Source organism: Microchirus variegatus (genome assembly GCF_963457635.1).
Source record: "Microchirus variegatus genome assembly, chromosome: 7".
In the NCBI taxonomy this organism is placed as follows: domain Eukaryota; kingdom Metazoa; phylum Chordata; class Actinopteri; order Pleuronectiformes; family Soleidae; genus Microchirus; species Microchirus variegatus.
Window position 1 is genome coordinate 22,046,105 of NC_139808.1, and position 26,814 is coordinate 22,072,918.

A 26,814-nucleotide genomic window follows, 5' to 3' on the forward strand; every position below is an offset into this window, starting at 1 on the left:
CTTGCTGTTTGTAAGACCTGCTGTGTTCATTCGATGTTGGATGCAGTGTAATTCAAAACTGTGGTTAAGTTGGTGACGTTTCCACAGATGAACAAAACAAGTGGAAGGAAATCATAATTTTTCCTCTCCAGATGGATCCTTATTGGTCCAGCTGGAGTTTTATTCTCTATGGGAAAAAATAACTCACTCTTTACATGGAACCGTTAGTCTATAATATGCAAATAAAAGAGTGTCTTTCTGTTGGAAATGTCCCACACTTAGCCACAGTGTTTGTTGTTGTGTTTGTTGTGGTTATGAAACAGATTAATGTGACCTCATTTTCTATTGTTAACCTTGAATCAAAGAAATATCTTCCTTAACAGTAGTTAAGTAGTAAAATTTAGTGCAAAATATTATAGGCTTTTTTTGTGGAAGTAAGTTTTCCCAAACAAATAAAGCTCCTGAAGTGAAAATAGAGTCATAAAGCCGACAGTGTTGATAAAGATGGACAACACATCTCCACTTCCTCCTACTGCACAAAAATTAAACTAACTGTATGTAAGTAATGCATTATATGTTATAAAAAATGACCACAATGTGCCACAGAGACTTGGGAAACATGCTAAATTCAAATACTGGCTTCATTGACAACAATGGTTCAACCAGTATATTCACGATTTATAAGTTTGAACATTGTATTTATGTTTATGTTGTGGCTATGTATGTTTATGTTGTGGATAAAGGCTATAAGCCTTTGGTTTATGGGGGAGCAGAACCTATAACTAGCTAACCTCTGAGATTATGCATTTGGACTGCTTTTTAAACTGGAGAGCAGGATTGTCAAACTCAAATTTCCTGGGCGCCAATAAGCTTCTAGTCTGGTCACGTAGTTGATAGGTAATATATGAGCTTAATATTATAACACAATGAAATGACAATAAATGATATAACAATAAAACATACATATGATGCAAAATGGATCTATAAGGTCAAAAATAGGCAGAAATAAATCTGAAATTAAGTAAATAATGTGGACAACTTAAAACACTAAACAAGCTCACACATATAACTTAATGTTAAATTGAATACATTTAATAATGTGATAATTACAATTATTAATATAACTGCCTCAGCCACGTGGTGTATTTAAAGGAAGAGGAGGTTGTGGGCCATGTTTTCTTTACAACATGATAATAAGTGGTGGGCTGCATGAAATTGATAAGGGGGGCTGAATGTAGCCCGCGGGCCGCCAGTTTGACACCTCTCCTCTCGTGGCTTACTTAAAGCCACTTTAAGCCAAAACATCTCAGACACAGGAACTGCAGTTTTGTGCTGGTGATGTCATTAAGAGCCATTCGGTGCAGAAATGACACTGACTGCCTCTTAATGTATTTATTATATCAAATTACCAATTAAAACCAGAATTACTGGAACACTTGTGCGTACTTTACAGAGCAACGACACCTCATGAATCTTAATATACAGTATATGTTTTTGAGCCTTCCAAAAACTTAAATGACAATATGACTTTTAAAGGTTTTGTTCTGCAGTCATAACAGCAACGTTTACTGGCTATTATTCATTATTCAAAGCCAATGAGTCATAGAATATAGCAGTGGCCAGGCAACAAACCAAATACCTAACAACTGTCATCAGATTTAGATTTAGAGAAGTCAAGAAACATGCAGAAATTATGTTTTTGTTCATTCTTTGTATAATTCTGAGACTGTAATTTACAGTATCAACTTTTAAAGGACCATGCTATAGATTTCAAGAAATGCTTATCATAAGTGATAGGAAACAATGGAAGTCAATACTAAGAAAGTTTGCACAGGAGAGGGGAATAATGTGTTCTTCTGCCGCTTAGCATGGATCTTCTGCTGCTTAGCATGGACAGGAGATATTAAGCCCCCAAGGCAATATACACACACACAAGCATTCACACGCGCATGCAGACCTGTGCACACTTTTAAGTACACTATATATGCATATACAAGATATGCATTATTTGTATTTAGATATTAGAAGATTCCAGCCCCAAATATCACAACACTCAAAGGTCCTCAGTGCTTGTGTGTCCAACGTAGGTCTATTGTTTTGTTTCTGTGCTGCAATGTTTTAAGCAGCAAGTACCCATGCTACACAAAAGTATATATGTACAATAAAACTAACTACTGTAGAAGAGTACCTTTTTATGACAAAATGGAGGCCCATGAGTTTTGTCAGCTGTTGAAATGTTGAAATTACAATCACTTTAAATCCCTAAATACATGAGATATGTAAAACTGTGGCCACTAGAGTTTTAATGAGGTACTGCAATCAGCTCCTGTGGGTTGCCAGATACAGTAGTTTGAAGATAAAATACTGCCCCAAACCAAAATATGGGATTTACAAGGATCTACACACATGCTCCCTTTTCACAACATAAACAGAACAGGACAGAAATTACTGACATATCTATGGTCATTTTATAACAAACAAACCCAGAGTCACACATCAGCTGATAAATGCCCACAGCATGGACAGCAATATCTTATACATTACTAGTAATAAATATAATTAAAAAAAAACTTGAAATATCTTGAAATACAGATGTAGTGCAGGAACAATGATCCACTTGTTCAAGTCAATTTCTGACATTAACCTTTAGCAGCATCAGGTGCAGATGCCTGTGAAATACATGAGTGCAGCCTGCACAGAATCATATAGTTGCATCTAGGATTGGATATGCTGTGTATTACCAAACCAAACCTTTTGACCTAGATAGTCAACTCTGAAATGTTTGTGTAGCTCAATTACTCCAACGCTCTTTTATTTGTCCATCTGTCTGTTTGTGTGTCTGTGGATGTGTGTGTGTGTGTGTTTGTGAGTTTGTCTGTTTTCATGTATGGATATTTGTGTGCGTGTGTGTGTGTGTGTGTGTGCATGTGTCTATTGTATGTTAACCGACAGGCCTGAAGACCATTGTGGGCGCTCTGATCCAGTCTGTGAAGAAGCTATCAGATGTGATGATCCTGACTGTCTTCTGTCTCAGCGTCTTTGCTCTGATTGGACTGCAGCTCTTCATGGGAAACCTGCGGCATAAATGCGTATACTGGCCAATCAACCTGACTGAGTATAGCCTGGCAAATGGACAGAAAGCCTTTTACTGGGAAGAATATATCATGAATGAAAGTGAGTCTTGATAATCTAGCTGCACTTAAATAGATAAATAGGAGATATGCAGTGCGTTGGCATCTTGGTAATTCGTTTCTCTTTGTATTGCTTTTGTTCTGATGTAAAACAAAAGACACAGAAGCATTGTATAATGAAGGTGCCTCGTGGCTAATGCAAGTGTCTGTTCTCTGTTTTTTTCCCACAGGTAATTTCTATTTCCTCCCTGATCAGCTTGATGCTCTACTATGTGGAAATAGTTCTGACTCAGGGTAAGTTAGCGTTTCTCTACTGATTCATTGATTTCTGCAGGTGTCTTCATCAGAGAAGTAACCAGGGCACCTTTCACTGTCTGACTACTTTGCCCAGATGACCCAGCCATGATTAAAGTGATGAAATATGAAAATTCACTCATTATTTACTCACCACTATGCCGATGGAGGGGTGGGGGGAAGTTCTTGAGTTCACAAATACTTTTGTAGTTTCATTAAATAAAAACAGAAAACAAATCCTCCAAACTGCTCATGTGGTGTCATCCAATTTGACACAAAATGGCACAAAAGCTTTCATGCGCAACATCAGTGTGAAATCCAGATAGCTGTTTACATGCAATCAGTTCTTGCAATATACACAACTATGCAAACATGGCTCCTAAGTAGGAGGCTACAGTGACAATGTAGACTAAAAGTGGTAGTCATGGTGGTAATGATGCCATTTTTTTGAATGACACAAATTTTTTTGAATTTCAATGATATGGCTTGCACACTTGGATGACACTACAGGAACAGTATGGAGGGCCACTGTGTCATTCAATCCAACTTTATTGGATTTTGCTGGAATCCTAAAACATCTGAAGGTGTTCTGTGGGCTTTTGGGTTAACTTTACCCTACAATCAGACCCCATCTTAGGTCCAGGTAGCTATCGCATCAGTATTGTTCTTCCAGGTTCTGCACCTGTTAGAAGTTGATGTTTGAGGTTGTTTTAGGAGAGTCTCCACCAGGAAAATGTCTTGCTTTCAACTTTTAGGAGAGAGATGTTCCAGAATTACTCGATGGCCTTTGTATTCACCTTCTTTGGATTCCAGACACCCTCTGCAATTCTCCATCATGTCAGCTGCCCTCCTGCTCCACCAGATCATCTCAAGGGCCTGTTGTAGGGGACACATGTTATAGACCGTGTAAGGGGGCCAAGGTGGTTCTTGCATCCTGTTGGATCTCCTAGATCTCCTTCAAGTGATGTCCTTCCTTTGATATGTCAGCCTCTATGTTTGCTGCCGAATTGTCTTTCACCAGTTGTCCCCATTGGTGTCTTGTTCCACTGCTTTATAAAACCTCAGTGGTAATTCTGATGCTGATGGTTAGGGTTAGGGTTAGAATGGCCCTTTGCTGAGGATCTAGGACCTTGAGTGTCTTGAAAGGCGCCTTAAATATAATGCATTATTATTATTATTATTATGGCCCCAAGGGGAAAAAAAGAAGATCTCCAGATCTGACTGTGTTTTGTCATGATTGTGTATTATTTTCAGAAACTGCCCAGAGGGATATACATGTATCAAAGCTGGAAGGAACCCCAACTATGGTTACACCAGCTTTGACAGCTTTGGATGGGCTTTTCTCACCCTTTTCCGTCTCATGACCCAAGACTTCTGGGAAAATCTCTACATGCTGGTAACAGATTTTTTTCCCCCAAATGTCCCTTCTGAATAGTCTCAAATTGACACATACATGTCCAGACAAGAGCACAACTGTTTTCTGATAGACGATGAGGTCTATTAAAGCCTCTCTGAAGTTACAGTGATATGTGCAACACTCTCTTAGCACTACCAATTATTTTTCTCCTCACTTGGTCATAAAAAATGTAAACACTGATATTAATACCGAATGAATTAGAAAAAGTGCCACCCAGTATTTAGCCTCTGGATAGAAGTAAAGCAAGCACAGCTGATCGGTAGGCAGAAGTGTGTGACGAGGCACATTTGCCATTCACATATGTGGAACACATTTTGTACATTTGTATGAAGGTAATTATATGATAAATTGAATTAATCTGTTTTCTATTACAATATCTCTACCTCCTTCTTTATTGCTCTCTGCACACCACACTAGCTGTTCATTCCTCCTACAGAACTGCACCACCACTGTCATTATAGAACATAGGGGACATAGAAATGTTTACACAGTCAACTTATGAGGCCTCGTCTTCCTTATGGGGACGCAAAGCAAGTATTAAAATATTACATTTTAAGGTGAAGATATGTTGTATGGTTAGGTTGAGGTTAAGGTAAGGACGGGAAATTAACCCTTGGTGTGTTTAATATAGTTTGGGAACTTTTTTTCTCCATCAGATTGCCTAGGTTGTGCTGAGGACATAAGAAACTCTATCCACATGTACATACTGTATGTTTAAACATAGTATGGAAAAAAGCAGCAGAAATGAGCTGTATTCTAAGGGTTAATATAAGTCAATGTAATGTCCTCTGAAGTATGGAAACCAGACTGTGTGTTTGTGTCACCTCAGTTTCCTTTACTACCTTTTCTGGTATAAGCATAGACCACACCTAATTCCCTGGATGTTGGTGAGGGTTAAAATGTGAATTACAGTCTCATTTGGTTACAGTTAGGATAATTTTTTGGTTCACAATAAGCAGTGCAAACGCATCAATATGCTTGTTTAAAACAACATTTTCTATGTTAGACTCTGCGAGCTGCTGGGAAGACCTACATGATCTTCTTCGTGCTTGTCATCTTTGTGGGCTCCTTCTACCTGGTGAATCTCATCTTGGCTGTGGTGGCCATGGCTTATGAGGAGCAGAACCAGGCCACCATTGAGGAGGCGGAGCAGAAAGAGGCCGAATTCAAGGCCATGCTGGAGCAACTGAAAAGGCAGCAGGAGGAGACTCAGGTTCGGTCTCATCTCAAACACATTCACATGTACCCATTTTTCTGAGTTTATGTTTGTCATGTGCATTTTGTTTCTTCTCCGCAGGCTGCTGCCATGGCAACATCTGCAGGTACAGTGTCTGAGGCAGCGTTAGAGGATGAAGGAGGGGGCCACTTGTCCCGCAGCTCCTCTGAGGTCTCCAAGCTGAGCTCCAAGAGTGCAAAGGAACGCCGCAATCGCAAAAAGAAATGGCGTCAGAAAGAGCAAGAGAAGGAGAAGGGAGACAGTGAAAAGGTTGTGAAGTCTGACTCAGATGATGGAAGCAAGAAAAGCACCATTCGTTTCCCTGGAACCCGGCTTGGGCGGAAGACATCCATCATGAACCAGGTAAAATTAAGACAAACTAACTCCTGAAGGATTGAGTTAGCATTTGTGTTCATCTGCACATGCCCTTGAAATCATGAAGTGGCTTTAAAATCATAAACATCCAGGCAAACCAGCTTCAGTAAATTAACTTCATTCTCCTCTTGAGCAACAACCATTTTGAGGTATCTCCGCTGCTTCAGCTTTGTTACTAATGCCTTTCCTGTTGTTGTGGTATTTTCAGATTGGGCTGTAATTTAACTTTCTTTTGAGCATATTTTTACACAAGGGAGGGGAGAAAAGAATTGTCCAGAAATATTTATAACAAACATTTTACAGTTTTTATTCTCCACCCCCATACTGCCCAAACAAAGTGTATGTATAAGGAAATGAAGACAATAAATAACTATAAAATAATCGTAAAAAAACAAAATACATGAGGAACAGCTTAGTGTGTTAAATTTAGGAGTGTTTATTGGCAGAATTTGAGTATAGTTCCCTAAAGAATGTTTACATAATTGATTGAATTGATTGAAATGAAAAAGCATACTTTGGTTTCCTTAGTCTTAGAATCAGCCTTTTATAAGTGCTTTACGACACCACCATCTTGAGCTGTGATGTTTATACAGAAGCTCGATCGGACAAAGCAGCCAGAGTCTGTGTTTTGCGGTTTAAAGTGGAATTTTAGTATGAAATTCAAAGATGACATCCTTTCTGTTATCCGATGGCGACCATAGTTCCCTGGTGCCCTTGGGAAAGGGAGTGATGTGCAGACCAGTCCTCCATCTATGTGTGCACTGAGAAACCAGAGAACAAAGATTTCATCCAAACAAATCTCACGTTACGATAATATCTTTTGTAATATTGTGATAGTAAGCTCTGAGTTGATCCACTCATCTGTGGTGAGTGAGGCTCCATGTAACTTTGTAGAGAGCTGCTAATCATGCTGCTGGATCATTTGTGCGTAAATCACGCCTTGTACAAAATCTAAGTTCTCATGCTTTGTCGCCCAGTCTGTTGTGTGCTTCGTCTGTTGATTGTTGCTGAGCACACACAAGAGTAGTCCACAAAAGGGTTTGCCTTTTTAAGTAACCAAATAGTACAGTCTTATACAAACCAAAAGTACACTGCTAATGGCAATGATCCAGATTAAAACATCACTAAAACGTGCTGTTTTTCTCGAACTAATGCTGTTATTTCAAAGCATAGAAAAGAACATAATGGTCTAATCCAGGTCAGCAAGTCAGCGGCAGCCATGGGCCAAAGTTGGCCTGCCAGCATTAATATCCAGCCCATTAGATGAATTCAAAAAGTTTTTTTTTTATTATTACAAATTCATGCAGAATTCAGATTCTTTTATTTTGAAAGTCAGATGGGGCCCTCACTGCATGGCTCCATTGCATTGCTTTGTGCAATGAATGCGGAATAATAGAGTGGTACAGTGAATGTGTGCGAGGAGTTCTTTTCTACTTTTTAATTTTCATTATTTTTTCATCTCTTAGAGGCTTTGTTTTTTTTTTGTGTGCACATGGGGTGGATTTTTTTTTTTACTGGTCGGTTCCATTATGGAGCTTCACGGTTTTGGGCAGGTTTTAAAACCTGGTGGAAGAGTCAAATCTTTATATCACGTGGTGAGAAAAGCATATAAATTATATTTTCATGTCTGTCTCTTTATTCTGTTTATTCTTGTTGTTTTCACTTTGATGGCCAACTCTCCATCTCTGCACCTGTCTTCCATTTCAGTCGCTACTGAGCATCCCTGGCTCACCCTTTATGTCGCGCCACAACAGCCGCAGCAGCATCTTCAGCTTCAAAGGCCGCTCTAAAGACATGGGTTCAGAGAACGAGTTTGCTGACGACGAGCACAGCACGGTGGAGGAGAGCGAGGATCGACGGGGGTCCCTGTTCATCCCTTACCGCCGCAACAGCTACAGTGGTTACAGCCAAGGCTCATCACGCATCCATCCACTTGCACCCCACGCTGGAGGGAAAAGGAACAGCACAGTGGACTGCAACGGTGTGGTGTCTCTCATCGGCCCTGGGCCCGGCAGACGGCTTCTGCCTGAGGTGAAAATAGATAAGGCAGCCACTGATGACAGTGTAAGGACGTCCATGGGACACCTATACAGTTTAGGCATGATGGTGGTGGCCCCGGTCTCTGCAGCTTATCCTTCACAACCTCTTCCCCTTGTCTCTTGTTACTCTTTTCCCCAAATTCAGAAGCTCCATTTCCTACCCTGAATATCTAGATTACTCTTATTATTATTGTTCTGATTATTTTGTCTTACTCTGTCATTTACACTTCAACCTTGAATCTAATTCCCTTCCTCTTCTGCTACTGTTATAACAGCTCGAGAAGGCACTAACCAGCTGAAATACTCTCCACAAGCTCCCTGCTCACTCATTGATTAATCACTAATAAAAAAATTGGATACCTACCTACCCTTACAATTCTGCCACTAAATAGACTGTTATTTATTTTCTTAAAAAAGGCCATTGAAATATGTTTCTCAAAAGTTGTACAACCTATTTATTTCTCCATCCTCAGTGGGTTTCCATGCTCAACCTTACACCTCTTTCCCCTCCCTCTTTTTTCCTTCACATCCCAGTTTATCTTCTACTCTTTAACCACTGGATGGTGCAACAACAAATCTAAAAGCTTTTTTTTTAATTATTACTCCTCATTCTATCTAGCATGGTAGACCTGCTTTTACCTTTTGACCTTTCCTAAAATGTAGCATGAATAAGCAGCAAATGATGCCTTGAAGTTCCCTCTGTACTTGATATGCATGCCATTGCATGCAATGGAGTGTCTGTAATTAAGGTTTGTAGCTGTAGAATACATAATGGGAGATTTGAAAAGTGAAAATGCTATAAATTCTCAAATAAAAGCCACGATAAATTAATATTTGTATGATATTAATATATTACACAAGTAAATTCTTATCTTTAACAGTAGCTTTGAGTGAAGACTCCTCAGCGTCTCCTCGGTCTAGTTAAATGAAGGCAACTATTTGAGAATTTTCAGTATAAGCTTGAAATGTGTAGCAGTAATTCTGGGGAAATACACATTGTATCACAGATTAGATAATCTGATATGAAGAACACATGTTTTTCTTTTAATTCTCGAAGGAAACAGGGCATCATTTATTGTGTAGAAAGTTTACATGAGCACGGTCTGTAACCGACATTGTGTCTTTCTCTGAGTACAGACAACAGATGTGGAGATTAAGAAGAAACACTCTGGCTCTCTTATGGTTTCTGTGGATCAGCTCAACTCCTCCTTCAAAGGGAAAGACCGTGCCAACAGCCAGATGAGCGTTGTCACAAACACACTGCTTGAAGGTAAAGACAGTCCACCTGCTTTCCTCGTCAAAATGGTTTAATCCAAAGCGATTCAAATTTAGACCCGCAACAGCCGAATAAATCTGGAGAATAATTTAATAACACGTGCATATAATAAATGGCTGCTTTATCTGTTTAAAATGTATTTGCCAGTGGGGGGCTGATTCACATTTATATAAATGTACCAAATTGTGACCATAGGCTAATTTTTATCTGCAGTCCATAGGCAGGTTGATAAATAACACACACATAGATACACACAATAATGTACCTAAAAACCATGAAAAGAACAATGTAAAGTTGTAACAATATAAAAGAATCACAATGTTAGGTGTTTCAGAAATGGCAGTTCTGTGGCAGTAGTAGTAAAATGTGGCTTCCCATATGTTGTCGTACACTGTTTGTGTAATTATATCCGCGAGAAATGCGTGCAGATATTATGGAATCGGTCTCGCGCATCCGCGTCGTCGTCCGCGTCCGCAGATTTTAGCCGTTAACGAGATAACTGGAAAGGCGTTTGAGATTAAATGTTCTTATTTTTTTTATGGGTCACATACCCCCTGTAGATGATCCCTATTGATTTTGAGCTGTCTACCATTATTATTAATTAATGAATTAATTAATTAATTCATTAATTCATTAATGATATAAAAACCATATTTTCGCCTGTATCTTCCAAAGTATTGCAGGTATTGGCTTCAAATTTTGCATGGGCATCACATACCACCTGAGAATTATCCCTATCTTTGTAGCTTTATTATTAATTAGCAAATTAATTAATTTATTATGCTAAAAACACATTTTCGGCTTTATCTTCCAGACTGATGGAGATATTGCCTTCAAATTTTGTACAATGATTCATGTAACAACTATCTACAAGTACAATCATTATTACTTTGGCTATGATTGGTAATAGTTACATAATAAGTTAACTGGTTAACTTATTAGTGAACACAGAAAAAATAGTTAAGGCATTTTTTTCTTTATTATTGAGCTCATTTGGACACATTGAGGATATCATGGGTTTATTTAGCACTTATTATAATATTTATTACATTATAATATAAATGTATTAATTATCATATAAAAAATAGTTAAGCCTCCATTTCTTTATTAATGCATTGAATGGAAAGTTTGAACATATTGTATACTTTTTCATGAAATTTATTAAACATAGTGTATGCTTTTTCATGACATTTGGACACTTTGAAGATATGGCAGGTGTGGTTAGCATTTTAATATTCATAATATTTAACAAGGTATAATAGGTTAACTAGTTTTATTAAAAACTAGAGAGAAATTTATGAGTTCAGGTATTCTGTGTTCAATATCGAGTTTATATGGATACTTTGAACATGTATAAAGTGTGGTCAGCATTATATCATAATATTTAACAGTTATTTTGTTGAATTTATTAATAATTAATTAAAACAGTTAGTGGCAGGTGCGAGTGCGTATACTTTGGGTATATTGGAAAGTTGAGGATTGGACAAGTTCGCGGATATACCCCTTGCTGGCGGCCCCCGACAGCGTAGGCTAGTTGATTTTGATTTTCTCCCATTTTGTTCATATTTCTTCTTGGTCTCTGCCTGCAGAGTTGGAAGAATCTCAGAGGAAGTGTCCTCCCTGCTGGTACAAGTTCGCCAACGTCTTCCTCATCTGGGAATGCTTTCCCATGTGGCTGAAGATCAAGCACATAGTCTACTTGATCGTCATGGACCCATTTGTTGACTTAGCCATTACTATCTGTATTGTCCTCAATACCCTCTTCATGGCCATGGAGCACTACCCCATGACTGAGCATTTTGAAGGAGTTCTGTCTGTTGGCAACTTGGTAAGAAACCACAGCTCCTCTGTCATCCTCTGTCTTGCATCACTGCTATTTGTCTATGCCTTGAACTTCACTACAGAAGCATTGCAGGTTCAGTTTGCCCCACCTACATAACCTCACACCAATACATCAATGCATCATTTGGTATGTGCACTTAAGAACACACACATGCATAGTGTATACAGGGCTCTGATGGGGTCTCATTAAAGATTTAGTTCCATTTTAATGCAGACAGGCAGCCTGCTTCCCAAACTCTCATCACCCCCACTCAGGTCACTCTCGTGCTTCCGTTGCATCCTGCTTACCTCAACTCTCCTGAACACACACATAATCATGATAGTAATGCTTGTCGTCACTGATTTGTCAAGGACAGGTCTGGTGGAGTAATATGTACAGCAGGCATTGTCCAATAAGCTGTCACGTATCACTGGAGCACATCGGCCTGCTGTCTGAGGGCAGCACTTACTGGCATAGTATCTGAAACAAGACAGGAAGTGAGATCACAGACATTGGCATCAAGTCAGAGGAATTGTTGTGGTGTAATGGATGGTGCAGTATGAATCATCACCACTGATTGGTCAGTTGATTAGCAGTTTGGTGGACATTATGGGAAAGGCAGGGTATACGACGGTGCCATACAAATTCTGCTGGAATACAGTGTCATTGCTCTATGACCTTGCCCCATCAGTGAAGCTTTCAGTCTAATCTTTAATTAGTTGAGAATGCTGAGTCAGCATGTCCAACTGTTGTGTTCCTGTTTTTTATTGTTAGAATTTTAATCACTGCTACATCACACGAAAAGAAACCTCCGTTAAGGGTTGTATAACAATTTTTTCATTCTTTTCTATCTAATTAAATGTCACACGCCATGAAAATAAAGCTAAATGATCTGTTAGTGCCACTGGAAAACGTTTAATGGGGTAAATATAAATACATTTGCATCAAATTAAATATATTTTCTTTTGTGGGTCCACAGGTTTTCACAGGTATCTTTGCTGGAGAGATGTTTGCCAAGCTAGTTGCCATGGATCCATATTACTACTTTCAGGAAGGTTGGAACTGCTTTGATGGCTTCATTGTGACGCTGAGTTTAGTTGAGCTGGGACTGGCTGATGTGGAAGGTCTGTCCGTGCTCAGGTCCTTCCGATTGGTAAGTGAAAGAAAAGGATGAAAAATTATTAGCATATTAGCATCCGTTTACCTGCTCTGGCCGTCATGGGCAGTGTTATTGTGAGATAAAGACTCTAGCAAGTCCAGTCGCAGACAGTTAACTATAGAAGAAAATTGTGAGATGAAACTCTCAGGTAGCTTCGGAGGACCAAAAACAGAAAAGTCTTTAATACAGTAAAAATGTAAAGAGTGAAACATAAGCAGGAAAGAATGGTGAGATGAACAGGAACACTTAGAAAACAGAGCATGAAAAAACTGGAGAAACAGATAAGACTGAAGTATAAAGACGAAAGCGACTAAATACACTAGGGAGGCAAGGACAATCGAACACAGGTTTGACAAACAAGACAGGTGAAACACATTTGCGGGGCAGACAGGAAGCAATGCTACATACAAGGTACACAGGAAAGAAAAACTTCAAAATAAAACAGGGAGCAAAAAACCCCAGAAACATTACAAGAAAACAAGAGTCCAAACTGAATAAATGTTCTACTAAACTAAAAGCGACCTGGGAAATCCAGGGGTCGTGACATCAGTAGCTAGTAAGCAAACATAAAGTTGTATTCTTTCTTTATATTACATGAAAACACATGAGTTGTTTCATAGTGTCACCTTTGTAATCACTGCCCTTATGTGAATAGCTGGATGGTTAATACTTCCTTTTTCTCTCTTAGCTGAGAGTCTTCAAATTGGCCAAATCGTGGCCCACCCTCAACATGCTGATCAAGATCATTGGTAACTCGGTGGGAGCTCTGGGTAATCTGACCCTGGTGTTGGCCATCATCGTCTTCATCTTTGCCGTGGTGGGCATGCAGCTGTTTGGCAAAAGTTACAAGGACTGTGTGTGTAAGATCGCCCCGGAATGTAAGCTACCTCGTTGGCACATGCACGATTTCTTCCACTCCTTTCTGATCGTGTTCAGAGTCTTGTGTGGGGAATGGATTGAGACCATGTGGGACTGTATGGAGGTGGCTGGACAGACCATGTGTCTCACTGTCTTCATGATGGTCATGGTCATTGGAAACCTGGTGGTAAGATGAGAGGAAGTGATTCTACTCTGAGTTCAGGGGTGTTCCAGACTTTGAGACGTGCTCTTTTCTTCCCAGGTGCTTAACCTGTTCCTTGCCTTGCTGCTGAGTTCATTCAGTGCAGACAATCTGGCTGCCACAGATGACGACGGAGAGCCCAACAACCTCCAGCTTGCCGTAAACCGTATAAAAATAGGGATTGCCTGGTTCAAGGCCAACATGCGGATTGTTATGGCCAAGGTGCTCAAGAAGGTTCTATATCATCAATATGAAACTGTGACAACTTGAATGAATATAATCTTTGTCTCTAATAATGTGTCTTATGTTGTCGCTCTCAACAGCCTATAGAGGATGAACAGAAGCCTCTGGATGAAATGTATGAGAAGAAGCTCAACTGCATTGCAAACCACACAGTGGACATCAACCGTGAACTGGACTATGCTAAAAATGGCAACGGCACCACTAGTGGCATTGGAAGCAGTGTGGGGAAGTATATGATCGATGAAGACTACATGTCCTTCATCCACAACCCCAACCTTACGGTCTGCGTTCCCATCGCTGTTGGGGAGTCGGACTTTGAAAATCTTAATACAGAGGACTTCAGCAGTGAATCGGATGTGGAGAACAGCAAAGATGTAAGTAGGAGGGACTGAGAGGGTGAAAATAAAGGAGAGATAGCAACAAGAGTGACAGCCTTCGCTTTAGTGATATACATAGAAGTAGAAGTTGAAAGACCGAGGTGACTTATTCAGAAAAAATTCAACCCTCCGCAGTCGAAACACACATTGTAGATGAAATATTGTCCTTTCCTGTACACATCATGTTCTACAGACTGAAGACAACATCTTCGTTTCTCACAGATCTACACAAATATCACACAGAAATTATTTTAAAATGCAATTCAAATGAATTATTATGTAAAAAGTAGCATTCCCAATCACAATTACAATCAAAAATAATCACAATTAAATGTTTATTCAAATCGTTCAGCCCTAAAAGCAACTACAATCTAATTTGTAATTTTAAAAACAGTGGGAGGCACAGAGACCATCTGCAAAACTCAACAGTGAGAAGCAAAATATTCAATTTTGAACGTGCCTTTGTCTAATTTTCGATGAACCTTCATATTCAATATCTCACCTCTTATGTTGTGTATTATAACCAAATGCATTTCATTTATCATTCATCTCCTACTCTTCGTTCTACACTTAGTTAAGAACGTGTTTTTGTACAGCTTCGGCGACTGTTTATGGAACTGTTGGCCTTTTATGCAGTGTTGTGTCATGGAATTTCACATTCATGGTTTTCTCTTGGTTGTACAACATCACTCAGTTAACAAAAATAGGAATGAAGTGATGGAAGTTGTATTAATGGCAAGAAATTAATTTTGCTATTGATATTTTTGTTTGGGATTATTATTATTTGGGATAAACTAAGATATATGTGATGTACTCAGTCAAAGTAAGTGGTTCTAAATGTGTGTTTCTCTTGGTATCATTTCATCCATTAAGCAGAGTTCTGAGTTACCACACTGAAGACATTTAGTTTATCATTATATTACATTTTAGAACATCCATTTAGACATGACAGCTCAAACACTGAGGCCTGGTGAAACATAGCGTCTGCTGTAGAGTCTGAATGTGTGAGAAAGGGAAGCCAGACACAGAGGAATATAGAAAAGTCTGATGCATGGGTCACCTTGACCTGGTTTCCAGAAGAAAGAAAGGAGATAATGCAGCAGCAGCTTCACTACTGTACCTGCACCAGGTTTATACTCCACTACCCCCCCCCCCCACCCCCCAACCAACCACACAACGTTTGTCCCTGCACCACAGCCAGCCAGCTACGAGAAACGCTGCAGGGTATAGACACAGACAGAGCTGTGAGCAGCCAATCAGAAAAAGGCAGAGACCCATCTGGCTGTTTAGTGGAGAGGAAGAGAAAAGAGGGAGAGGAGCGTGAATGCGGACCTTTGCTGACGACTTAAGATTACAAAGTGCAGTATCATTCTCAAGTGAATATAACTGGCTGAGCGTCTCTCTCTCTCTGTGTCTACTAAATGTGTATATTTACAACAAGGAAATGGTTTTGCTGATGTTTCTCTGCCCTGCTTCACCTTGACTTATTGTGAACATATGACATGATTTATTACTACTGGTGAACTCACATAGCCTTGGTTTTAGAGTCTTAATATGATTCTTCTTAACAAATTCATATGCAGGTCTTTGTCAATGGCGTTAGTGAAAGTGAAGTCTTTGTCCAAATACATGTACAAAAATTCAGCATTTGTTTCATTGTGACATGACAAACATATAGGTTCATTATTAGTGAAGAATGTACACTATGTTTAAGCAGTAATCAGCTTCCTTTTGAATTTATTGATAGTTCTGCCGAATAAGCAGTGGCAAAGGGAGAATGAGCAGCACAACATGGCTACAACATACAGCACCTCCGGCAATAAATCATGTCGTGCATATAAACCCAAAGGGGCATTACTTTAACAGCCACACTGGCTCTCTGCCACATTCATATGCTTTACAGCATCTCATTGCTGAGTCGATGTTCACAGAATTCACATATTCAGAACTGATCCGATCTTTTTGCTCCCCTTTTTCTGTCTCAGCTGGACGACACCAGTTCATCTGAGGGCAGCACAATCGACATCAAGCCTGATGTGGAGGAGGTGGCAGTCGTGGAGGTAGTGGAGGAGTACCTTGACCCAGAAGCCTGCTGGACAGATGGTGGGTTGTATTTATTTGTGCAGTAACAGTTACATTGAATATACATAGATTACTTATACTGTCTCTTGCATAGCACTGTATTAACACCATTATATTGTGTATGTGGTGTTATTTATCAGTGTTCACTCATCAGCCACTTTATTAGGTCCAATATATCATCAGTCAGTCACAAGTGCATTTAGGCTTAGACATGATCAAGATGTCCTGAAGTTCAAACATATGGAAGCAAATGTGTGCCATTATCCAAAGGAAAATGCATTAACAGAAATGCTTTTTCATTTTTCGTAATGGAGCTGCATTTTGTGACCCATAAATAAAATGAATAATCAATATTTCAAAATGCATTTTCATTTTCAAATTCAAGACTGCTCATTCTGTGATTTAATTAAAATGATAAAGAAAATGACATTTAAGATTTCATTTTATAAAACATCCTCCAGCAAAAAAGGTAACAAAATCCAATTTGAAATATCAAAATTGAAAATTAAAATGCATTAACAGAAATGCTTTTTCATTTTCAAATTTTTTTGACTCATAAATAAAATTAATAATCAATATTCCAAACTGAATTTTAATTTTCAACTTCTAGACAGCTTATTCTGTGCCTTAATTAAAAGACAAAGCAAACAGAGAAATGAATGAAATCTGGTGAATGTGTATCAACAGCTTTGTTTTTATTCGTCATACAGAATGTGTGGCCAAATACAAGTGCTGTGATGTTCCCATCACCCATGGCTGGGGGAAATACTGGTGGTTCTTGAGGAAAACCTGCTACCTGATTGTGGAACACAACTGGTTTGAAACCCTCATCATCTTCATGATCCTGTTGAGCAGTGGCGCTTTGGTAAGAGTGCACATGCAAACACTCCTTCCACTCCTGTTCCTTCGTACAATAAATTTACAAAACACGAACAACGACTGATAAGAAAATTAACAGACTGATTAAAACATCAGTGAAAACAACCTTCCTTGTAGAGAAGAGAGTCTCGTTTCCTTGTAAGGATGTGAACTTGCAAGATCATCTCCTGCATTTCTTTTGCAGCTGCTCTTGATATGAGTCTTACTAATGGACAGCAAAGTGCTATAATGCACCAGCCTTTCAACCAGCAGAATCCAGCTAAGGTTTGCAGCTTTCTGGAGGGGGAAGGTCTGAGGCCAAATCAAAACACTAATGTGCAGAAGAATGGATACAGGCAATAGCAAAAAGAAAAAAGGAAGAAAATAATCAACCCAGTTTGATATGGATGAAAAATTAACTAGTACCATGTAAATCACTCACTGAAAAGAGAAGGAGAACAATAAAGACAATGTCTGCAAATGATTGATGAGGAAATTTGTTGATTCCATTTCATTATGGCCCCTTTTCGTATTCGTATACAACCTACCTTTGCATGAGAGAGCTGCCCTTTGAATTTAAACTGCAGTCACTTCCTGGTTTTCAAAAAGCCGGAGATGCCATACGTCAGTGTCTGCAGAAATTACTGAGTGTGTTTAGTGACGACTTATAGAATTTTATAGAGTCTAGGCCCCTCACAACGCTGACATTTAATAGCAATACAGCAATACACGAGTATGTGAGTGAGTGAGCTTTGTCTCTGTTTCTGTTTCTCCGCTGCTCTTTAGGCCTTTGAGGACGTGTACATTGAGCAAAGGAAGACGGTGCGCATCATTCTCGAGTATGCCGACCGCGTCTTCACCTATATTTTTATTCTGGAGATGTTGCTGAAATGGGTGGCGTACGGGTTCGTCAAGTACTTCACTAATGCCTGGTGTTGGTTGGACTTCTTCATTGTGGATGTAAGTACATGTCCGTACATCTCTGTTTTAGGATGACATGGCGATAATTTGAGACTGCAACATAGAAGAACCCTCATTTATCACCTTATTTTTTGTAACCAGATAAGAGGTGAAAATAGAGATTCTGTAGCACGACAAACACAACAATTAAGAAAGCTTACTCTGAAATTCAATTGAGTATTTTGCCAGCACATGGTGCATGACGTAAGTCAAATGTGTAGACAAAGGAAAACGTACAAATGTTGTAAAGTATTGGATTTCTCATATGCCAGGAGCTCATGACAGAGACAATCAATAGCCTGCTCTTTATACAAAATTAAATTTAGCCTGCTTAACCACCTTGAGTGTAAAAAGTCATGACCTGCACATATTTCACAGTGACACTCTGATTTCATCTATTCACTCTCAAGCATTCTTTACAGAATATTCAGATTACATAATAAATATTATATTGTCCTGACTCCAGAACATTAATGGTGCCGAGGACATACAAATGATATTTGTCTCTATCTTCTTACTGTAGAAGTCAATCAAACTGTCCAGTGGGCTATTCATTGACTTAACCCTAGTCTATACTGTTCAGTACTACATACTGCTTATGTATGTCACATAACAATAATACTATTGGGTCACAGCTTGAGATATGCATTTGATTTGTTTCCTACGTGATCCACAGGCTTTGCTGCAGTGCTTTGGGACCACATTCATACTCTGGAAAAAATGCTGCAACTTTAAATGCTACTGTGGTAAATGGGGGTTCAGCATCATTGTTATAGAGTCAGTGTGGTATAGAAGCAGCAGTGAAAGCTGGCATATAATGTGATATTTCTAGTATATGATGATGTTTTCCCTCACAGTGCTCTGCATCATTGTCAAAGCCTTTCATCACCAGGGTGCCAGGTGTAGGTCTGGGCCCGCAGACGGCAACACAACAGCAGCCTCTGACACAGGAAATATCTACTATATACACAGGTTCATTTGAGAATCTGAATCTGCTTCTGGGTTGCTGAGTTGTTCAGGGTTTTCGCATCTGCGGGTAATTGTTATGCACATAGTTTGTCCTTGTATGTCATTTGTGCATGATGAGATTTTTACTTGACTTTCTGAGAAGTCACAAAACAAGACACCGCACAAATGTGAGCCTTTAAATGAATCTGCTTCAAAGGAAACTGAAAAATGTTTTATTGCAGAAAACACAAGTTCTAATAATTTTTGAGTTAAACTGGTAGCTGCTATTTTTGGTTGTTTCTGTTCATGAAGCTAGTAGAAATATCAGGATTCTGGAGGTAGTATTTTTAATCAATGGATTATTTTATCAATATTTTACCCCAGTCCCCAGTATTTAGCCCTTTCTACATGCGATCGGATCACTGAGGACAGATGTAGCGACCAGGTCTGACTGATCATGGCAAATTAGGCAAAGGTGTTTATATAAATTAGTTTTTGTAACTGCATGTAAGAATCACTCATGATGACTGAGAACCTCCACACATTGTTTTGCCGCAGGCTCAACGTAGACCGTGACTGTACCATACCTGGAAAATGCGTTTGAATCAACGGCATAGCATCTGTTAGTGTTGTCTGGCAGCATCACTGTGTTTTGTCCGGTCGCACTGTTAATAGAAATTGTTTTGAAAAGTGGTCTGATAAATAAAGTGGGCTATTTATCCCATACTGGGGAAATTCACATGTTACGACAGCAGAGGGGCTATGAGGAGACAAGTATCACAACATGATTTAAAATAAGCAACATAAAATAGAAATAGAATAGCAATGCTATAAAAAAAGGGACCAGGGATGTAGAAGTGTGTGAAAATACTAAATATATATAAAAGATGTTTTACAATGTGCACTATATTAGGCGTGGAAGTGAGCAAAACAAGAGAAGTTCAGTGGTACACAATTATTGCACATGTGTATTGAACGGGATATGACATTCGTGGATGTGACAATCATATAAAATGCAAATTTTAAAGTATAAATACCTAGAGTATGACTTCGTTTGTTTGCAATGGATTCAGTTTGTGGGTGAAAGAAGAGAATGGATCAATAAAACTCACTCTCTAAGGATTTTGGATTTGGTAGCAGTGGATTTATAGATTACGATATCATCAGAACAGATTTTAGGCCGGTCACTGATAAAGATAGAGCAAAGAAGTGGACTGAGAGAGGAGCCTTGTGGGACTCCTGTCTCAACATTTAAGTAGTCTGACAGGCTTCCATTAACAATGAGTCAAAGGCGTCTGCTGTGGATGTTTGAAATAAACAAAACAATATGGAGTAAAGTTCATCCAGGAGAAAGAAGTGGTCACCTACAGTATATCAAAGTCTGTGGTTAGATCAAGAAAAACTGCATTGCAAAATCTAGGTTTATGGAGTTTGGTCTGAAACTAGATTTGCAGACAAGTTATTAAAGTGCAATATTGTGATAGTTGTAAACATAGAAAAACATTAAAACAGATCCAAACAATTAAATAATCAATTAAATAATCAATTAAATAATTACAACATTTTACACAACATTTATTTAACAAAGACCTTTTTGATCATTTGCTGGTGTCTTAATACAGTGAATCTGTGGTATTATTACACTCTAGAGGAATATGGTAATAGCCTGTATATTAATGTGTACGTATCAATCAGCTCTGGTAATATTGCTTAACAGAGCCTGCTTTCAGATAAAGGAAGCAGCATTAAAATAATGTTACATCATTTCTGTTCAGGAAGACTAAACAGAGCCAGAATAAGATCATTTACAACAATAACAGTTCAATATTAAATATCACATCTGTAAATCTTTAGCAACAATTGTACAGGCAGTTGATACCGAATCCATCATGCGATAAACCTCTGTCTCCTCTAATATCTGTTAATTATTGGTGGACCTGAAACATCCTTATAGGCACATTACATTACCCTCCATAGCTGGTCTGGAATTGCTCAGAAGATTTTCAGATTGTGGGAACACATTTGCCCATTACCTGGAAATGCTTGAACTTAAGTGCCTTAGACTTCAAGTGTGGGTACTGAGTCAAACTCATAATAAATGTCTACTGCCTGTGACTGTATGAATTGTGCTTCTGCCTCATGCCATGTCTTTTTGTGCTTACCTTTTTGTGCTTAAGTGAGCGTAGCACTCTCACATACAATGAATGCTCACATACAATGAAAAGGTGAATTAATTTTCCCTGTAGTGCTGCAGTGTGTGGTATTATTGCATCCTCACCTCCCGCACATGTGCACATGTACTAAATAATTTATATTATGCAATACTTGGGCTCAATACCATTTCACTTTTTGTCCCCCCACTTATGAGTACCATGCACATTTAGGCTGGGCAGGGCTGATTTTAAATACGCAGCATAACTTCCAGTGTGCTAAGATCTGTGGTCTGACAAATAATTGGCTGAATGTGGTGTAGATCATATATGTCTGACATATGATTGGTTAAAAATGTAAACAAGGCCTTCATGTGCTGGCTATGCACAGAAGAGGCAACATCATTTAATTCTGAATGGTCAAAAGAGCATGGCTTTATCAGCAAAAGGAGCGAGGATGACTGTCGTAGGTTTTGCACCATTTGTTGCTGTGACATGCTCAAGGAAAAGGCGCCATTTAAAGACATCTTTCCACAGATTAACATAAAAAAACAAAAAACTCCTTCCTGGGTGTTACCAGGAAAGGGGATTAATATTGCAGATAAATATTCACCTATGCTTTTACTTGATATGAAATGTTTCATTTGCACAATTTGAATTTGTACTGACTGAAAAGTTTCAAGAGAAGCTCATAGTTCTAGCCCTAGTTTTTTTCGCCCCAAATATTTAAACAAATACTGAGAGGAAACACTTTTTTGCTGTCCTGTTACACATACATCATGAAATATCACAAATGAACTAGTATTGCAATTAATAGAGTATCTCAGAATCACTGTGTCATCATGCCATCATTATCATAGATCATAGACAGAATTGTATTGTAGTGTAGTAGTGGCTCCTCTTTTTTGGTGCTATGGAAATAACCACCCTAGTCCCAATACTAGAGTGACGTGTAATAGCTAACTGATCCTTCAAATGTAGATTTTTCCGGGGCAAGATTAACTTAATCCAAGCAAACATTGGTTATTATCATGTTGTGCAGCTATGTTTTTCATCTCCAGTAATTGGGTCACTGACATGTCTCCACGCTTCTGACAAGCCCATAATAATACCCATAGTCCAATATAACAATAGCTAACAATGGCGGCCTCCATTGTTAGCTATTAAGTTGAATCTCCAGCAAAGACTTTCTGCTTATGTGATGGCGCATCACATTCTTGAAGGTCTACTTTTTGACCACTAACCATTTTAAATCTGTTCCAAGGAGGGAAGGGAAGGGGTTATAGGCAACAATGAGAAGTGAGATTGAGCCTTGAGTAACAGTAGTAGCTAACCAGAACACACGGCTAATACCGTATCCAGTCACCAGTGAAAACAGACATTTAGGAGCCATGTTGCAGTTTGTAGACCTCTTCATAGTGGAAATACCAGACCAATATTAACACTGTTCTCATCCCTTACACCAGGGGTGTCAAACTCATTTTCACTGAGGGCCACGTCAACATAATGGTTACCCTCAAAAGGCCAGATGTAACCGTAATACAGAATAAATGTAACTTAATGTAACCAAATATAATAGTTAAAGAGCCCATATTATACCCTATTACCCCAAGTTAAACTAGTTCCTGATGCCCTAATGAACATGTCTGTGTCATGCTTTAGTCAAAAAGGATGAAGCACAATAGCAGTTCAATAACCCTGCCAAAACAGCCCTTTTCAGAATGCTCGGTTTTGTGCCTGGTCATATACATGTGAATGAGACCCAGGTAAACACACACCCACTGCTTCCAGGGGAGTGTAGATCTAAAGGCCACATTATACTTCTCCGACTGCGTTAATCATTATCCGACTGCGTCACCACGGAGACGACTCGAGCCTTCATACTTCTGCGTCGTGGTGACGGATACTCGCTGCAATTTCCCGCCCGATCAGCTGCGCAAGGTTGTTGTGCTTCTGGCTACAGTGAGCAATGGCGTCGAGAGAGAAAGAGAGAGAAAGACTGTTGTTGTTGAAACAGTGGCCGTTTCTCACTTTTCTGTGTCACGGAACGCAGTTTTAAGATAATTTGAGGCGAGAAATTGGCCATTTAGAGTCTAAACATGTGCTGTGTGTATTAAGATATGACGTTTTTATAGTTTGGCAGCGACGTTGTCGGCGGGGATGAGCTCCGCCTCTGTGGACGCTCGGGTGCGCACTGTGAGCCGGCACAGAGCAGCTTTGCTCGGCCTGTCCTGAGGACCAATCGCAGCTCTTGCCGTCTCCGTTGTCCCTTGACGGAGTGACGGACACTTAAAAAAATATTTCGTGCAGTCGGAGACGACGCCGAGGCTCTTCGACAGGCTCTGCGTCGACGCAGAGTCTCTGCGTAACCTACGCAGAGCACTTTACGCAGGAGTATAAATTGGGCTTACCTTACTATCCACAGCCATACTGTCGCCACTTATCACCTATTGTCATGCACTGTCGTCCCAACCCCCGCTCTGTATACCCCATAGTAATGTCCGTTTACCCCTTGCTACTGCGTTTCACCGTAATGCATAGAGTGACCACGATTTTGGCTTCTCGCGATCATAAAAACATTAGAATCAAAGAAAAACGATTAATGCGACGCGCGGTGCGGCGTGTATGTAAATTCCTATGCTAGAAAAACACCTTGAATGCACCAGTGTTACTGCAGCTGCAAGTGACGTGTGGATCAATAATGAGGAGAGAACGTGGAAACACGACAGAAAGGTAGCCTTTGGTTGAGAAGAAATGTAGGACAACATCTACATCTTTCTGCAGTGCTTTCAAACGCGTGCTCTTCATATTATTGATCCACACGTCACTCGCTAAAGGCCACATTACTGCAGCGGCACATAACTGGTGCGTTCAAGGTGTTTTTCTAGCATAGGAATTTACATACACGATCAACAACAAAGGGCTTGTGAAGCTTGTGAACATTTTTTTCATAAATAAAATATATCCACTGGACACACAAGTCCTCTGAGGCTGGAAGTTTGTGTAAAACACTGTGCTCCGCTGTGCAGCCACTCTTCCTCCCTCGCCTGCACTCTCGTATTTCACAGGGACAAGGAGGAGCTACGGTGGAGCTGTGAAGTACTCTTTCTGGCTGGGGGGGCCAACATTCACGGTGAAATGTGTCGCTATGTCGTAATTCCGCGGGAGGTTTAAACATCTCGTGTTTTATCGCCTATACTTACACTAAGTTGAACCACTAAAACATGACTGAGTCACACTTTGGGGACTGGTATGGCCCCCTGAGTCCCAAGTATAAGTACTAAAATTATTAAAAAGTTGATTTTGCACAATATGGGCCCTTTAAAGTAAAATAAAGGTAACTACTCTGTAACATATTGCTAAATAACTTTCTGTATTTATTACTAATTCAATTTCACTCGTCGCATGATGCATGATACACTGTGATCTAGCGGCAGGATGCCGTCACTTTGCGGGTAACGCAATCGCCATGCATTGTGGGAAACAGTTTATGGTCAACGCACGCCTTAAAGCAGCATAGACCTATTTTAACACAGATTTTTAAGACCAATTAATCAATCGCGGGCCACATAAAATGACATGGCGGGCCACATCTGGCCCCCAGGCCTTGAGTTTGACACGTGTCTTACACTGTCTGCAGCCTCACTAGCCAAAGAATGAGATTTCTTTGGGAGAAAATGTAGCGTTGCTTTTGGTCGGACCCTTTTGCCCACTGTCCGCCACTACCAAGAGGCTTGTTACACAAGAATTCCTGAACTTGGAAAACTCAGGTTGTGAATATGTCAGGGAGTGTTGAAATGAGCTCATCTCAATAGTACGTCTTTATAGCATATAGCGTATATGTACAGTTGAAGCTAAAAGTGTGTGCTCCTGCATTCCCCCTCTAATCACTTCTATCATTATGACTCTCATCATGTGCACTTATTACTGCAGCTCTGTTCTTTTATATCTTATAAATATTATATCTATATATCTATATTATATAGCTGTAGTGGAATGCATCATATTCTGTGGTTAGTTTGTTTGGTTTTCCATTTATTTGCACATTGTACAAGTAAATTCAGTGCAACTCTACAATATCACTTACATGTTATATGAATTAAATCATATACTGCCAACAATATAAGGAGTACTGCTCCTTGTGTATAATTAATTATAAACAGCAAGAAAACAACAATGAAAATATAGGCTTCAGCGTCAAATTGAATGCAACAAAGGGAGTATTTCAACACTTATTTCAGCAGTTATGATCTAAAGTCCAAAACAAGCTGCAAGGACAGAGCTTTTGTGACACAGACACTGCTGGAGCTTCGTGACACATCCAAACTTTGGGAAAGGTTCTCTGCACAAATCAGGGCTATGAGGATTAGGAGGGAGGTTTTTGTGCATGCAGGCGCTGACATTAGACTTTCCCCACTCCTCAAGTTATCCTGCAGAGTTCTTTGAGAAGACAAATCTGGGTTCATACTCACACAACCATTTGTTTGCTGTCTTGCTTCACGAGCCTATCTGTGACGCTTCCTCCTGCCCTTTGTCAGTCGTGGTGTAAAAACATATGACACTGTGAGCAGTGCACAAATGTCCCCACTGACACAAACGTGGTGTGAAACTGAACAGTTAATGCACAACACCTTTACATTTTGTCCTGGATGCATCTGATGCAGCATCTGTAAGTGTCTGGCAGCAGTATCACAGCACTGATGATATTTTCACTCACATTCATATCACACTCAGTCTCTTTACAGCCTGTGTTTATTGAATGTGATATCTGGTTTTTTTGAGCCTATTAGATTTTGTTTTTTTTGTTTTGTTGTTTTAATGATATCTGAGCAGCTCACCACATATACTGTATCTAAGGGAAACGCCTCTTTCAAGATTTAAAGATAGGAGAGTCTGCAAGAGTGACATTAGGTAACTGATGAATAAGTAGAAACAATGTTTCAGGGAAGTAAAGAAAGAAAGAAAGATACTACCCTAAGAGAAGGCGTAGTGCTGACAGTGAAACATAGAAGTGGGAGTGTGCTGATATGGGGGCTGCATGAGTGCAAAATGCGTAGGGCAGATGACAGTTATAGATGGTGCCATGAATGCAAGTTTGAATACACCTACACACTGAACAAAATAATTGACTCCCAGTCCCAACGAGCCTAGCAGGAGAGGAATTTTACAAAAAAGGACAATGACCCCAAACACAAAATTTGTGTTCTGATTACACGCGAAAATGGACAGTCTCTCCACAGATTTGGTGATGACAGGTCTGATCCATGTCCTGGACAAAGAAATCAGTCATAAAGACAACATTGAATTAGTCATATACTGATAAACAATTTTCAAATTGGGCAAAAAGATTTAAGATTTGAAATAGCTTAATATTTAAGTGATATTGACCTTTGGTGTAGTCAGATATTGTGTCCTGTCTCGTTTGTAG

At 39.5% G+C, this 26,814-nt stretch overlaps 1 protein-coding gene across 3 annotated transcripts in view; it reads left to right on the forward strand.

Annotated features, from left to right (window-relative positions):
* Window positions 1-26,814, forward strand: part of scn8ab (sodium channel, voltage gated, type VIII, alpha subunit b) — a gene marked incomplete at its 5' end in the record, with an annotated part of 48,554 nt that overhangs the window by 13,665 nt on the left and 8,075 nt on the right. Inside the window, 15 exons of one of the 3 annotated variants that reach the window (XM_083892314.1) lie at window positions 2,932-3,153; window positions 3,341-3,404; window positions 4,659-4,800; window positions 5,828-6,034; window positions 6,119-6,400; window positions 8,120-8,476; window positions 9,589-9,721; window positions 11,317-11,555; window positions 12,529-12,702; window positions 13,397-13,753; window positions 13,829-14,002; window positions 14,092-14,385; window positions 16,374-16,491; window positions 17,181-17,335; window positions 18,115-18,288. In XM_083892314.1, the coding sequence (XP_083748440.1) occupies window positions 2,932-3,153; window positions 3,341-3,404; window positions 4,659-4,800; window positions 5,828-6,034; window positions 6,119-6,400; window positions 8,120-8,476; window positions 9,589-9,721; window positions 11,317-11,555; window positions 12,529-12,702; window positions 13,397-13,753; window positions 13,829-14,002; window positions 14,092-14,385; window positions 16,374-16,491; window positions 17,181-17,335; window positions 18,115-18,288 (3,092 nt within the window). Of the gene's footprint in view, window positions 1-2,931; window positions 3,154-3,340; window positions 3,405-4,658; window positions 4,801-5,827; window positions 6,035-6,118; window positions 6,401-8,119; window positions 8,477-9,583; window positions 9,722-11,316; window positions 11,556-12,528; window positions 12,703-13,396; window positions 13,754-13,828; window positions 14,003-14,091; window positions 14,386-16,373; window positions 16,492-17,180; window positions 17,336-18,114; window positions 18,289-26,814 lie in introns of all 3 variants that reach the window. The other 2 variants (XM_083892313.1, XM_083892315.1) reach the window with 2 other exon arrangements.